At 39.8% G+C, this 15,450-nt stretch overlaps 1 protein-coding gene across 1 annotated transcript in view; it reads left to right on the forward strand.

The window, feature by feature from the left end:
• ZNF407 (zinc finger protein 407) overlaps positions 1-8,510 on the forward strand; it is a 309,158-nt gene extending 300,648 nt beyond the window's left edge. Inside the window, exon 8 of the mRNA XM_005153442.4 lies at positions 6,910-8,510. Coding sequence (XP_005153499.2) covers positions 6,910-8,258 — 1,349 coding nt within the window. The 3' untranslated portion in view covers positions 8,259-8,510. The remainder of the gene's footprint in view (positions 1-6,909) is intronic.
• The last annotated feature ends 6,940 nt before the right edge of the window (positions 8,511-15,450 follow it).

The raw sequence follows: 15,450 nt of genomic DNA on the forward strand, positions 1-15,450 counted from the left end.
AATATAATTCCTGCTTGATCATTTAATAACATGATGTTTTATTTTAGGTATCCCTTACAAGTGTCTGTTCTCTTTAGTGCATATATGTACATCAAACGTTAGGGAAGGCTAGCCACTTTCAGAATTGTTAATCCCAAGGGCCTGATTATGCAAACACAATGCATAATGCAAGCTACCATGTCTAGTCCCTTTGAGACTATTGAGGCTAACTATGGCAGTAAGCAGTACGCTTGTTAAATAAATGTTTATAAGACCGGGATCTAAATGTATATATTCTTGAAAAACAAAAACTCTTGCTGAGATAATAATGACAACAGGGTTTTTTGCTTTTTTTGACAAAACAGTTACTGTCTGGGACTATACCTATTTCAGAAATCCAGATCATTTTCCTTATGAGCAGAGCTTGTGGGGGATTTCCCCCTGATTTTCTCACATTAGCGTGCATATTATTTTTCATATTATCTTATATGTTCCATATGCCTAGGAAACAGAAATCTTCAGTTTGAGCAAGCACAACTGGTATCTTTTGAAATTGGGATTGATTTAGAAGTGCTAAAAATGTACTTTTCAGTTGCACTGCAGGAGATAAAACAGAAAAAGTGCCTCCATGTAACATCAGTGTCAGTCGTTCCCAAACTGAATCTGGACTGCCAAGAAATGTCTAGGCTGGCTATCCTCATCTCCAGCTGCTAAATTGCACTGGGAGAGCTAACTAAAATACTCCAAAAACATTCCTAATGCTGCTTGCCAATATAGGCAATTTCTGTATATGCCACAGTGAGGTTTTTGCTCACGCACAGGAGCTGAAATAGACGAGCCTGCATGGTGACAAGCAGGTAAAGAAGAAAAGCAGTCTACAGAAAAATCAGCTACTGTGCAGGGTAGGCAGCTGTAAAATCTGCACGTTAACACTGTACGTGTGTGCTGTGATTAGTGGGAGTTTCAGTTTGTATATGTTTTTATTTGCATAGCTTCTGTAACACTGGGCTCTATAGTGTTCATTTTTAACCTTGCGTGCAGGAAAAGAGAAACTGAAATTTTTCATAGAGAAGGGCCTTTTCCCAAAGGTTAATTGGGCACTGGAGGGAAACTAAACCAAACCAAACAAACTGCCCATACACCCTAACTGAATGGCTCAGATATTTATTTTGGTGGTTGTTTTTTCTTTTTGCTTCTTTTTGTTGCTGTTGTCATAGTCCTCCAAGGTGGGGGAGGTAAAAATAAGAAGCAGGAAATTTAAGTCTGCTTTTCAAAAGAAAAGAAATGCAGAAATATTTATTTTTACATTTCAAGGAAGCTAAAAGAACATCTGCTGCTTTGTTCAGGATACCTGAAAGGTTAAAACTTCATCCTTTATTCAAGTAATTCTTAGAAGACCTTGAAGTTTCTGAACATGATTGAGTGGCTAAGGACAAAGCTAGAAGCCAAGGATGCTTTGAGTTCCAGCACTGAAACATGACATTGCTGAATTTTTAAGTATAAAATGAACTATGAAAATTATTTGGGAATTGTTTTTGTTGTTAATTTTCTTTTTACAGTAATAATATACTAAAAGGGAAAAGCAAACAAACAAACAAACTTGCTGCCTTGGTATTTCTTGATAAATGTACTTTGTGTCATTGGTGGATTTTTTTTATGTCCCTTGGAGAGCTGGTTAAGTCCCCTATAGGTATACTTATTTGTACGGCTTTACAAATATTTGCTGCCTTTGTGGACATAATAGTTGTGACAGAGCCATTTTGGGTTGCTGATCTATTTCACTTCTTGATTTGACCCATCCTATTTTCTTTGCTTAAGCAGAAGATTTGAATGAGGCTTAACAACATCTTATTTAGTAGCTTAACTAGCTGGTTTAGAAAATGCTAGCCCATGCATTGCTTGTGCATAAAAGCATTACAAATGTGAAAGAATAGTTTTTTCTAAGGAACATAGATGTGAAAAATATATCTTCTTATTATGACCTCCAAAAATCAAGGAAGTCTTAATTTAGGACATTATGCTATAGTCCTTAGACTGAACTTAGTGAATTAAAGAAGTGATCATTACAAAAATAATTAAAAAAAAAAAAAAAGAAAAAGAAAGAAAGAAAATAAAAAAGAGCAGAAATTTGGAGCTTGATCAAGACCTAAATTATTTCTGTATGAATTTTAATGGTGGACTTACCATATCATTGGAAATACTGTACTGCCATGTAGACAATGATTTTTCAAATGAAAAAATCAGTTGTTCATTCAAGCGATGTCCAATATAAGTTGACTTTTCTACATCTTTTAAATTCCTGGAAGGTTGTATTTAAATGAAGGAAAAGATGTTTCTTTGCATTAGTGTTATTTAATATTCATTGCATTTTAGTATATACCAAATACTCGTGTGTGTCAATAAATAACATACCTAATCACCAAAGTATGAAAAATTAAGTGTTGCTGAATGGGGTGCTATAAATCAGGTCTCCCAGAACTTTTGCAGGGAAGGAAAAATAGCTGGTTTAAGCTTGCTGTGTAAATGCAGATCATTTCCGTCGTCGTAATAGATTATTTCGCTCATGACTTACTGCTTTGTCCTAAAGGTGCTCCTTGTGAAGGATGTCCTCAGCCTAGCCTCACCATGCACAGCCGCTTGCTGCTACTTTTGGGGAAGGGTTAGAATTCTAAAGAGGCTGCTGGCTGAGAGCAAAGTGGTGCTTTACATATAATATTAGCCCAGACTTTCCTAACACATTACGCATTTCTTTCTGAGACAAGTCTCCTTAATGCCGTCTTTATCTGCTACACGATGCATGAAATCTACTTTCTGTTTTAGAACTGCGGCTGACCCCCGACCCCGCGAGTGGCGCCACAATGTGACCTTTCTATTGTCATCAGCTTTCATTCTCCTGAAAATTCTATGAATTTTTATTACAAGTTTTTTTAAACCAAGCTGAGGCTTCAACAAATTACTTGACACAGATGAGATGAAGTTGTTGAAGTAGTGTTAGATAAGTTTTACAGCCAGCATGTGTGCTGCTGAACAGTACAAAGCCAGTGTCCTACAATGTCATACACCAGTAACTGCTGAGCCTACTATTGGATAAATACATCATTTTATGGAACATTGATTGTTCTATAAACCCAATGGAGTATTATGCTCTATGATCAAACCATTTAGATTGTGTGTAGAGCACAGAAAATGCCATATTCAGGATGGTACTAAAAGTGCCATTTGTGTATTTTATGGATGTCATTACGGGGGAAACTTCTCTCTGTAGGCCCTGTTTACTGCAAAATTTTTTAGTCTGTAATGACATTTTTCATTCACAACGTATGCCTTCAAGAGAGGGGGCCCTTGTTTTATTTGTTTCATTCGAGTTTACTGCACAAATACTGTACATTTTAATTAAATGTAAGCTTAACAAAAGAATAAGGTATTTATTCTCTGGGGAGCAAAGGATGACAGTAACAGAAGAATAAAACAGACACACAAAAGAAAGTCAGGTATTGAGTAAAAGAGAGGGGGAAAAGGTACTAAACCCTATTTGTAGTTTCCCAGAAGCACATTAAACATCAAAGCATTTTTTTAGTCCTATTTGAGGAGTTTGTGGTCTCTGAGAATTAAAATAACCTGAGAGTATGGATTTAATGTCTAAAAAATACTGACATTTTCAAATAAAAAACTAACAGTCGCTCAGGACTCCAACTGATAAATAATGGCTCTGCTGAAATGACAGACTTCTTGGAAAGAAACCAATTCTGTGATCATTGCACCCCTAGATATGAAACACCTCTTTACAAATTGTCTGAATATGAGCTCTTGTATCATTATATTTTGTCATTTTAATGCCTATTTGTGTATCTTTTTAATTTGCAATGACATGCAATCAGCAACAAGTCCACTTTTCCTAATATTAATGTGAGCTTGTATTGCAGCTTATGTTTGCCGTGTCAGCCAACGCTTACCCCTTCTCTTTACCCTTTTTTAAGAGGGGTGAGAGGCAGGCTGGATTTACTAGGACAATATGATTTGTTGCTACATACACTCTAATAACGTGACACGTTCCTTAAATACATAAAAATTCCTACAAGCATTTTGTTGGACAGCCCTGCTCCATTATAGAATTGCACTGCTCCAAAGTCAAAATAGCAACTAAGCCTTAAAATATGTTGTTTTCTAAATGTCTTCCTTACTCGGCTTTTCACTGTTAAAAGAAAACCAGTAAAATCTGCAATTCATATTTACCATGAAAAATCACTAAAATTGAAGTTGATGTTCCCAGTAAATTCTTGGTCATAGTCCAGTTAAAATTTAAAGTTACAGTAGATTCACATTAGTTTAAATGACACTTGAACTTCTACACAGCTCAACATTAATTCATTATAGTTGAAATGGAAGAATCTTCAGTGGGTGAATCTTTTACAATCTGATTGAGGCTGTTACATTTTATAGGAGCCATTTTTCAAAGCAGTACTGACAGCACTCGAAGTTATTAAATTGCTGAATCAAAAGATGGACCTGCAATCGCATTTATGAACTGTGATGGAATAGCTAGGGTTGCACTGAGCTGAGGTTAAGATGTTGGTGTAGTTAAGCTTCATCACTCCCCTTAGTGACAGCAGTATTTACCCATGTAGTTTACTTTAATGGTCAGGAAGTAGCTTAACTCACCTCTGGATTCAGATAGATTAAGTAAGCAGTCAGAATGGCATAATTATCAGTGCTGCGAGGGATTCACTGGATAGCTCTTCACCCAGGAGACTTCCCATTCAATTGCACAGAAAGACTGGAGTTGCATAGATTCACAGGTACAACCTTTATTTCAGGAGATGAAAACAGGATGAATTTCCTTTTTCTTTCCCTTCCCCAGACGGGAGCTTCTCCTCAATGCAGTGGTGTTGTGTCCCCTACATAAATTATCATGATCTTAGGGGAAAGATGTCATGATTTTGCTGCGCTCGTGTGAAAATTATGATCATAGAGTTATTTTGATTTTGAAATCCAGTGAAAAATGGATGATTTGTAGAGTTATTTTGATTTTGTGCCACATCACTGCCAGGCTCCTCTTTTATCATGTCAACAAAGCGAGATTCCTGAGAGAATTAATTACTTCTACTCTATTATAAAATGTGGAGGAGCTAAGATAATTGTCATTTTATGTTGATTTCCCCTTCCTATTTTTCTGCTCTTTGGGGGGTCTTCTGAATGTCAGTGCCTACAGAGAGCACAGGAAAAGTGGGGATAAGAACCAGTCATACCACTGTAAGCTTCCTTCTCTCTTATGCCTGACAAAATGTACTTCAATTGCATGTGCCAGATTTATCATGCAGCATCACCTGGAAACACTCTAATGGTTTAAATTGTTAATTTTCTTTTCCAAAGATAACCTGCCTTGCAAACTAAGATGGAGAAAGTTGTATAACATCAGTTTAGACTTCTGAAGGTGATTTGCAGCCCTTCAGCTTAACAGAATTACTTCTTGTGCTTCACATTACAGTTCTCAAAACTTTTTTTTTTATTACCAAAGCTTTGTAATAAGAAATGGATGGATGGATGGATAGATAGGTAGGCAGGTAGATACTATGCTTTGGGTGAAAGAGCCTCTTTAGAGCAGCTTTAGTAAAATTTTCTTGGCCCTGAGTTCGAGGGAGCATGTTGTTCTCTACAGGTCTCTTGGTGGCTTGGAAACTACAGTGCTAGCCTTAAATTTGACTGTAAAAGTCATTTTTTTTCTTGCTTGTTTTATCCTAAACGAGCAGTGGTGCATCTATGTGTGTTAGTGATCGGATGTTACACCTATTATTCCAGAGATGTGATTTCAGTTTATACAGGTGAATTTAAACTACAGCATGGGTGTGAGTAGTCTTGGCAGCATGGACTTAATCGGCTTTGCCAAGGCCCATCTGGCATTACACTCTCACCTCATTCTCAGTGGCGGGGATCCACCCTTCACTCTTTGTGCATTTATTGTGGCCCAAAGCTCACTTCCCAGGAGCTGCAGGGGTGTTTCAGGATGCCACAAGTGCTAGAGGTGTTCTGCCACGATCATCCATAAAGCTGATCACAGGGTGCTCTCAGTTATGCCTTCCCAAAATTCCAAAGGCAATCCTGAGGCCATGCTTCAAGGATGGTGGGCTTGACTTTGTACAACTGTGGGCACCATTTGCTTCGCTGGAGCTTTATTGTTACTGATGAGAACTGAGAAGAAAACTTTCAGTGACCCAAAACCAGATCGAGTGGCAGAGCAAGCAGTTGGAATGTGGAGTTTGCAGGTATTTTAATCTTTAGTCTGATTGATTTCACATTGAAATAGTTAAGAAGTGTAATGAAGGTTTCTCTGGATGATATTTTATAGAATATCGTGCTTAGGGTAAGAAATCTACTGAGTATTTTCTCCAGGTAACTCCGCTAGTGACTGAGTCAGTCAGGTGTGCTGGAGAAGATGCTAGGTGGGAAATGAAGGGGAAGACAATGGCATCAAAATGACAGCATGGCAATTACCTCGCCAACAAAAGGAGGGTATTAAGAAGATCAGCCACAGTTTTTCACACCCAGATATGTTTAATGTAATATAGGATCCTAAAATTCATTACTAAAGAACTGAAATATCACCAATAGGATCTTCTATAAAAGATGTGTTAATGACTTTTAACTGTATACTGTATTTATCTGAGCTTTTTCATACAGCATATTTTAAAAAACACATTTAAATTGTTAATAGGCTGCAGGATTGTTAAACTCGGCAATTATTTCAACCTGTAAATATGTTATTTGGAAAACATGCAAATTGGGTTTGTTCACTTGCTTATTCTATCTGTGTTTTCTGCCAGTGAAATCTAAAACTTGTCAAGGAATTTTTTTTTCCATTTAAGCTACAATTTGTTAAAGTAATGGAGTCATATTTGCCATGATACCATGTTAACAGCATATTTTGTCTTGTAGGCATTGTGTCCAAGTCCTATGAGTGCCGACTGAAGGGACAAGGAGCAACCTTTGTGGAAACTACGAGTCCTTTTACTGCAGCAGCACTGGGAGAGGTTTCTCCAGTTAAAGATAAGGTCTTTAGGGGCAGTAGAAGACAGCCACAGTCACCTGAAGAAGTTCAGCAAGTTATTATTATTCAAGGATATGATGGTGACTTTGCAATTGATGCCTCTATGGAAGAAACAGCAGCGGCTACCCTTCAGACTCTAGCAATGGCTGGTCAGATGGCCAGGGTGGTCCATATTACAGAAGATGGGCAAGTCATAGCTACAGATCAAAACGGCTCACATGTGAGTAGCATGGTTCCAGGGCAGATACTTACCGAGCAGTTAGCAGATGGTGCAACACAGGTGGTAGTGGTTGAAGAAACAGGAACTGATATGGAGACGGCTGTTCAAATAGATGCAGTCCCTGACTCCAGTAGTACTGTTCTGCAGCAGATAGTGCGACAAGAAGTTTTAGATGTTTCTGAAGCTACAGTGCATCCTCCAGACTCCTCCTCGGCATTAGATGCCCTGCTGTGTGCTGTAACAGAGCTGGGTGATGTGGAAAACAAATCTGGACTCCTTGACAGATGCAGATCGAATCACAAAGATTTCTCGCAAACACCAAATCCAGAGATGCCCAGCATTCCCAGTGACACAGACGGACAAGAAATACAAATGTTCCATGAAGTTCAAGAGACTCAGGAAGATACTGAACCTATGGAAGTAGTGACGCAGGTCATGCACCCATCGGCTATAATTGCATCTCAGGAGAGAGCTCAGGCTGCTTTGGAGAAAATGGTCCAAGGAGTATTACAGTTTGCTGTATGTGATACAGCTGCAGCCGACCAGCTGATGAAAGAAGGTGTCACTCAGGTCATTGTAAATGAGGAAGGGACTGTGCATATGGTAGCTGGAGAAGGTTCTCAAATAATTATGCAGGAAACTGGTAGCCACACGCTCAGTGTCCAGAGTGAGCACATGGATTTAGTCCAGTCAGATGGGGAAATATCACAGATTATTGTCACAGAAGAAATAGCTCAAGCTATGGTTCAGGGTTCTGATGGCAACTTCTCTGAAGGTGCAACCCACTACATTGTCACAGAATTGTCACCAGACATGCAGAATGAGCCTGGTGTGTACTCACATACTGTGATAGAGACAGCTGGGTCTCAAGAGATTTTGCAGGCTGGTACTGCTATAAAAGCAGAAGCCATAAACTGTGATAGAGCAGAACAGTTAACAAGCATGGTCATTTATACAGAGGGTGGCTCACAAGTAATTCAGAGCCAGAGAGATGATAACAAAGTAGAAGAAGCATGAAGACTTTCATCTCCTAGGCCTGATGCAGGGCAAAGCTGGAAATTCACAGATCCATGGAGGCACTGGAACATTTACTGTAAAACCTTTTCCACACAACATCCTCCTAGTCAGGTAGCAAATACCCTGCTCAGCTGCTGGGAGGATTTCACTGAAAAGGGTAGTACATTCTTGTTACAATAGCTCTAAGAATTATTATGTGGATTATTATAAAACAAGCATATTAGAGTAAAAAAACAATCAAAAGCTCTTCCCCTTCCCCCCCCCCCCCCAAAAAAAAAAAAGTAGTTATTGTTCTGGTTACTGCTTTCTTTGCTTTCTTTGTTGTTTTCTTTGGGTTTATTAAAATATTTTATCTCAGGGTAATTCCCTGTCTTCCATCATTTTTGTCTAACATAAATACAGGAGTAAAATATTCAACATATATGTTTATTTTGTGAACAGATAAATGAGCAAAAAAATACAAACCCCACAATAACAAGGTGAATAAGTACTGTAATCGTGCCCTTCTTCCTTTTAATGAAAAGAAGAACAAGTGACATTTTGCTTTCTAGAATCTTACTGTTAAATACCCCTGGCTAAAAATGTCATCCAAAATAAGTATTTTTTTTGCATCTAAAATTAAATTTTTCATAGTCATTTACTCTTTCATTATATCAACTGGGACTTTCCCTAAAGAAGAGCTACACTTCAGAAAACTCTTGATTATACATATTCAGGATGAAGAACTTGATGCCTGTGTCTTCCACAATTTTAGATGAGAGTCCTACATAAGAAATGTGCATTTGTTTTGGAGAAAAATATTGTCACTGTCAGTGTTTTGCTTTTCTTATAAGTAGTGCTTCATATAAACACCATTTTGCAGTCATTTTGTGAGCGACTTCTGAAATGTTATGGGGTTTTCTAAAGAAAATTCTGACATTGACATTAACAAGTAGAAAAAAGAAAAAAAAAAGGTGACCTTGTATTTCTTGCTTAGTCCAGCCTGTCAGTTATTTACTTGTGGATATACTGCAATCGTTCAATGCAACTTCATGGCGAAAAGATTTGTTTCATGATACAACTGCTTTTGTTTCTTTAAAAAAATGTAAACTATAAACTGGCAAGGTTTGGGGATTATTTTTTTTTTCTTTGTCTTTCAAATAAAATGTTAACATTAAAATGAAGCATCATGATTTTTAATATTAAGCAATAAACAGAACTGGCATTCAGCAGGAGCAAACGAATGCTATCTGTTATGTTTGTGCATTTTCTCTTTTCCTTTCTCTAGCTTGCTAGATAGATAAAGATAAAAGAATCTAATTTCTGAAGTGTGCCTCATGCATGCTTAATATAATTGTGTAAGTGTTTAGGGTATAAGCCATGCTGACTCTAGAGATAACTGGGTTTCCTATCATGTTTAATATCTTAAAATTATCAACTGTGAGAAAGTTGGGGTGAGGTAAAACAATAGTTCCTTTCTGAAGCAACTGTTTAAAAATGCATTTTCTGATAGAGCAGCTGAGAAAAGGTGCTTCATTCTGGGGCTATAGGATCCTGCTGTCTTTTCATCTTTTTATTATTATTTTTTAAGTTTCCTTATTTTCCAGGAATTAAGGTTGTGTCTTTGTCAAACCCCCAAAAAGTAAATTTCAAGTTAGACATCGAGATTCATAATTAGCCGAGTTTGACTTGCTCATCTTTCTTAAAAGTGACAGGCTGTTCACTTACTCTTAAATACTGTCTTCAGCAAACAGTGACAGGATCAACTCCCGTTTGTTATCAGGAAAAAGGTGACCTTTACAAAATGATGGCCCTCTGCAAGACTCTCACAGATGTTCAAAAAACTGAATGTTTTTCAGTGGAAATATTTCTTCTTGATCATTTCTCCTGTTAACTGTAGCCCTGTGGTCTTGCAGCTTGGATGCTAATTCTTCGCCGTGCTTAGCCCTGTATGGCTAACCTTTCTGCTGCAGTACAGGGTGTTGACACTGACATGCTGCAGTTTACCATTTGTGATTTATTTAGGATAAATATGTCTCAGGTGGCATTTAATCCTTCATAAAACCAGTGTAGCCTGCAGTGTCAAACCAGCAATCACATTGTATGCACAATGAAAAGAGCAGACCTTTGCATAAAAAAAAAATACAGTGGTAGGTGTTCCTCTGCTTGGGAGCATTGGAAAGGATTCAGTAACCTCCTGTGTGCTGTAATTACCTGGAAGCTCAGGTTAACGATACTTCTCTCTGAGTGCAGCCTGATCAGGAAAGCTAATATTTTTCTAAGGCTTTTTTCCTCTTTTTCCTTTCTTTTTAATGTGAGCTTTAAAGTTAACTTATTAGAGCCTTACAAGTGTAGCATCAGAAGCCAAGGGTGACATTCATTCTTGGTCAGACACACTGTCTCAACCCCATGCTAAAACACTCTCCGCCATACACCAAAAGTTGAGGCTGCACAGCAGATCTCTCCCAGGGCTTAGGAAACTCATCTCTGGCATTTGTCTCCCTCTCATGCCTGAGCTCCTGGCACTGTGCCATTCTGTAAACTGGGAGGAGATTAGCTGGATCACCCTGTGGATCTGTCAAGCACTACCCTGCCCTCTGCCCTGGGAGAGGGCAGAGCAGCACCTGAAGAAGACCTGCACCCCAGGATGGCTGTGCACAGTGCTGGTGAGGCACACATGGCATCTCAGGGGCAACAGGAGCCCTTTGCCATGGGTAGCATCCACCAGAACATAGTATAAGAACTTGTGCACCTAGCAAGTTATTTAGTCCAAGCAGCCATTCACTCCTAGAAGTGTGCTTTATTGTTTGGTTTGAACACCTCTGTTTGCCTGTCTCCCAGAGAAATCAAGGGCTACACTGTAATGGAAGCTGTTGTTGAGAGTGCGGTGTCCCCTGTGTCAGCTGGTTGCCTTCTGATGTTCTGACTGCCAGAGCCATTGTCTTAATTTCCTCTTTGTTTTCCATTCTGAATTAGCATTAGCAAAGTTGGATCATACCATGGCAATGCCAAACAGGTAAAAAAGCATTTAGGAAGTATTGAACCAGTGTGTAGGAAAAATCTCAACAAACAACACAAAAAAATCAACAACCACCAAAAATGAACAAAAAAACCCCCAAAACCTAAATGTAAACAAAGGCAGAGGAAGAAGAGATGTTTCTGGCAAGAGTTTCACACTTCATTTCATAAGAATCAGATATACACCTCCTGAGGCAGTGTCTCCTAGCCTCTGGATTCAGGCTCCATATTTGGGGAGAAATGGGAGATAGAAGAAAACTAGGGAAACTGTGTTTAGAGAAATGTTTCCTATAACAAAAACAAAACAAAAAGAACCCAAACCCCAACACGACCCAAAGTGCCCTCAGCTACATACCATTCTGCCTGACTACCAGCTCTACTTTGCTATGGAAGTGAGATGAGCCAGAGCAAATAGTTGATGCGCTAAGGTATGCACATGTGGATTGTACACACTACTGCAGGCACTGCTGTCATTTATAAATGCTGCTTTAATACCAGAAATGTTAGCTGTGAGTCCTGGAAGAAATGTGTTTCTGATCTTTGTGGACAGTAGATTCAGGCTGTATAATCACTGTAGGAATCTCTGTGTCTCAAAGTTGAGTCTACCCCTGAACTGAACCTGTGCTTAAAATGCAGGTGAGTTCCCTTCAGAAAATGACTGGGATTGAGAGATGGGTTAGAGTTACTGGCAGACCGGCACAAGGAGCTGGCCTTGTGGTAGATGCAGGCCTCAGAAAGCAGCTTACATGGCTTTTTTCCAACTTTCCTTGCTCAGTAGATTTCCTGAGCACAAAAGCTGTAAACAGAATGAAAAGGATGAAGACAAAACCACTCCTGAAATTTGAAACAAACTTAGTTCTAGTGAGAGTATTAAGTAACAGAAAAAGGTCATTCATTTGGCAAAATAAAAGAGAGCTGTGAGTTTTCACTTATTTTACTGTGCAATATTAGCCCATAATTTAAGATAGCACACGGCTCACTTAAACAGCCTAACCCTGTTCCATCTTGTTGAAGAATACAATTCGTTTTCTACTCCTCTAGGGTGATATCATTTTATATGAAGAAAAAAGTTAGCTCAGATGGCAGTTATATGTTTCGGAAGCACCTTCTAATCAGGGATTGGTGATTCATTATTAGCTTCAGCAGGCGATCCATCTGACATGTAAGGGGAAAAAATTAGCAGCTGTCACTGCATGATGAGTTAATTTCCTGATAGGCCTGACACTGAAAAGCCATTTGGAGACATGGAGATGGCTGATGAGAAAACCTGGTGCTGGTTTATAATTGGAGAGAAAGAAAGGGCAGAGAGACAGAGGGAGATGGGGGAGGGACTGAGGCTAATCTACAAGTGGGGATGGATGTTTGTGTATTTACTAAGTAGACTGCTTCACCATAATCCGCATTACCGAGCACACACACCTCGGTGGTTAAGTAATAAGGACCCGGGCCTTTCATTCTCCTTCTGCTGAGTGTCATTATTTCTAGTCATTTGTAATTAGTACTCCAGACGGTTTTACTCTTACTCCAGCCCTGGCGAACGGTGTACAAGCACGCGATTGGGTTATCTTGCGGTGACATTGAAACCTGACATTTTAGTGGAAAGGGGAGAAAATGACGCTATCCCTTTAATGGTTCCCCCTGCAATTTTCTTAATTGCAGCTTGAGATTTCAATCAATCATACAAAAATAAACTTATCTGAAACAAATATTGCTAAAACTTCCAAGGGCGCTGTTGCAAATGATGAAAGGGTATTCAAAGAAATCTCTTGTATAGTATGAGGAAATGTGCTCTTCAAAATATATAAGCACATGCCTGTCTGTTTATGTTTTGTAAGCATGGTAAGTAAAACTATGGGGGAAATAGGCATGCAAGATCAAATACGGTTCGCTGTGGATTCTGCTGCCTTGGGTCTGTAATAGGGACAGCAACACAGAGTCCTTTATATGTATTAAATAAAGCTAATAGAGAGCCCTTGGCCAGAGACTAATTTTGTATGTGGCTGTCTCTGCTAGGTACTTCTTTAAAGGGTTACTTGGTTTCAGCTATTTAAATAAGGTATTTAATATGACCAACAAAGGAGGCCAGGCCTTTCTTTAACTGGAAAAAAAAAACAACAAATTAACACAATGAATAATTGAGACTTTTATTTTTAAATATGGTAGAATATGATGGGATTTTCACCATTATCAGAAAGTAATTTTTGATTGGGAAGAGCACATACCAGTAGCTTCCACCAACTCCATTTATACAAAAGCAGCTTTGCCATTTTTCCATTGTGTTGTTCTTAAATGACAGTCAAGGATTTGGGAGCAGTGTTGGAGGATCCATGGCAGGCAGGTAGGTCCAGCATGTTTTGTGCAATCAAAATGTGATAGATGACCACTATACAAGCTAAGATTATGTCCTGCAATGTAACAGGACATCTGGCCTTGTCTAAGACATATTCTTGTCCTCTAGCAGCAATACATTTGTCAAGGCTACTTAGAATGATTGGTTTTAACACATAGCCCTGTCCTGGAGGTCATCATTAGCAGAGAACCATTGGGTTCTGGGTGATTCTGATTAGTAAGAACAGCAAACCCCTGGGCAGCAATAGCTTAATTCTGAGGTGGCTTTTCTACCATATTCCTCCAACCTCTGTTCACTCTTACTGCTTTGAATCTTCATTCCTTATTGCAGCTGGTTCAGCTTCTGGGAGGTCCTGCACACAGCTGTCACCAGTTTGTCATGTTTGGGAGTAACTCACCTGGATATGCTGGGGACAGAGGAAGGGATTTGTTACCTCCACTAGGTTGCATCCCTTGTTATGCAAGTAGCCATGAGCTTCAAGTTCTGTGGTCAACAGAAAGGTTCTGAAAGTCATCCAGCTCCCTGGGAGGGCTGGTTGGGTAAGTTGTCACCAGGAGACTTCCTATCAGACAAAGGAGAAGATTGAGCAAATCCAAGGGTAGAAGGCAGAGCCTTTGACAGGTGGCTAGGAACTGAGCTTGATAAGGAGCTCCTGAAAGCAGAAATAGGACTGAGTTACCAGGAACTGAAAGCAATGGTTGCTCACACATAACAAAGTCACGCACACAAGAGCTGAGAGCAGACAACACATGAAGACAAAACCTGCCTTTCCAGCATATACCCACAACCCAACTCCAACTCCAACTCCTCCCTTTCTCTTTCCCTTCTCCCATCCCTCTCCACCAAACCATAGGACACAGGCAATTTGGCAGTGGCATTCAGCCGACCCTGATATGCTCGTCCCTGATGCAGGACAGCAGCTGGTTTGAATGGCCCTAACAAGTGCAGCACTGCAGGTAGCCCCAAGTCAGAAATGAGCTTCTGACACCTCCATATTCCCTCTAGAGGAGGCACATGTTTCATCCAGGTAGGACCATCAGGGGAAGGAAAGGACTTGTTTCTGCTGCACATGAGGTCTTTGTTAGTGGCTGTCTTATGCTGAGAGAGTTTCATGACTTTCTCCCAAATCCTGCTAAGCTTCTTCAATCTGTCAATGTGTTCCTCTGTCAGTGGGGGTGTGGAACAGGTTTGTGTTTTCTGCTCAGCATATGGTGGTGACTGCTGGTGTTTGGTGACTGTGAAATCCAGATGCCCAGCTCCAGGAGGATTTTTCCCTTGGTAGGGATATCTGGCCATCCTCTAGGCCTTGCTCTTTCTTCTCATTTTGCTTGCGGTCTGTAAGCCTTGACTATGAATTTGCAGAGCAGATCATTCAGCTGATTTACTCTTTAATTCAAGGTTAAGAAGAAATCAGCAAAGAGAAACCTGGGGTTGTATTTGCATCTGAGGACCCAGATAGAGATGTGTATGTCCCAAGCCCACTGCCTGCTCTTGCCAAGGCAGCAGAGGGGCTGAGGCTGCTGTGGCACATTGAACAGAAGGCGATGGCACTGTTGGCTGGCAGCAGTCTGGTGTGGAACACAGGTGAAAGTAAACCTAGAGGGATACATCCAATACACCAGGATGGCTGCCTTGCTTTGGCTCAGATCAGCTAGGCGCTGTCTGGGGTGTTTCTGCTCAAGCTCCTGCCTTAAATCCATATGTGAGCTATGATGACAAATTCAGGGACAGCAGGTACTGCGAGCATTTCAGAGCAAATGGAAGCAGGAATTTCAGGAGCTACATGTCTCTGCAGTAACTGGGAGTTTGGATCCAAGGGGGAAATTCTGAGTGACCTGGGAGAGC

This window comes from Melopsittacus undulatus, chromosome 1, assembly GCF_012275295.1.
Source record: "Melopsittacus undulatus isolate bMelUnd1 chromosome 1, bMelUnd1.mat.Z, whole genome shotgun sequence".
Lineage (NCBI taxonomy): Eukaryota > Metazoa > Chordata > Aves > Psittaciformes > Psittaculidae > Melopsittacus > Melopsittacus undulatus.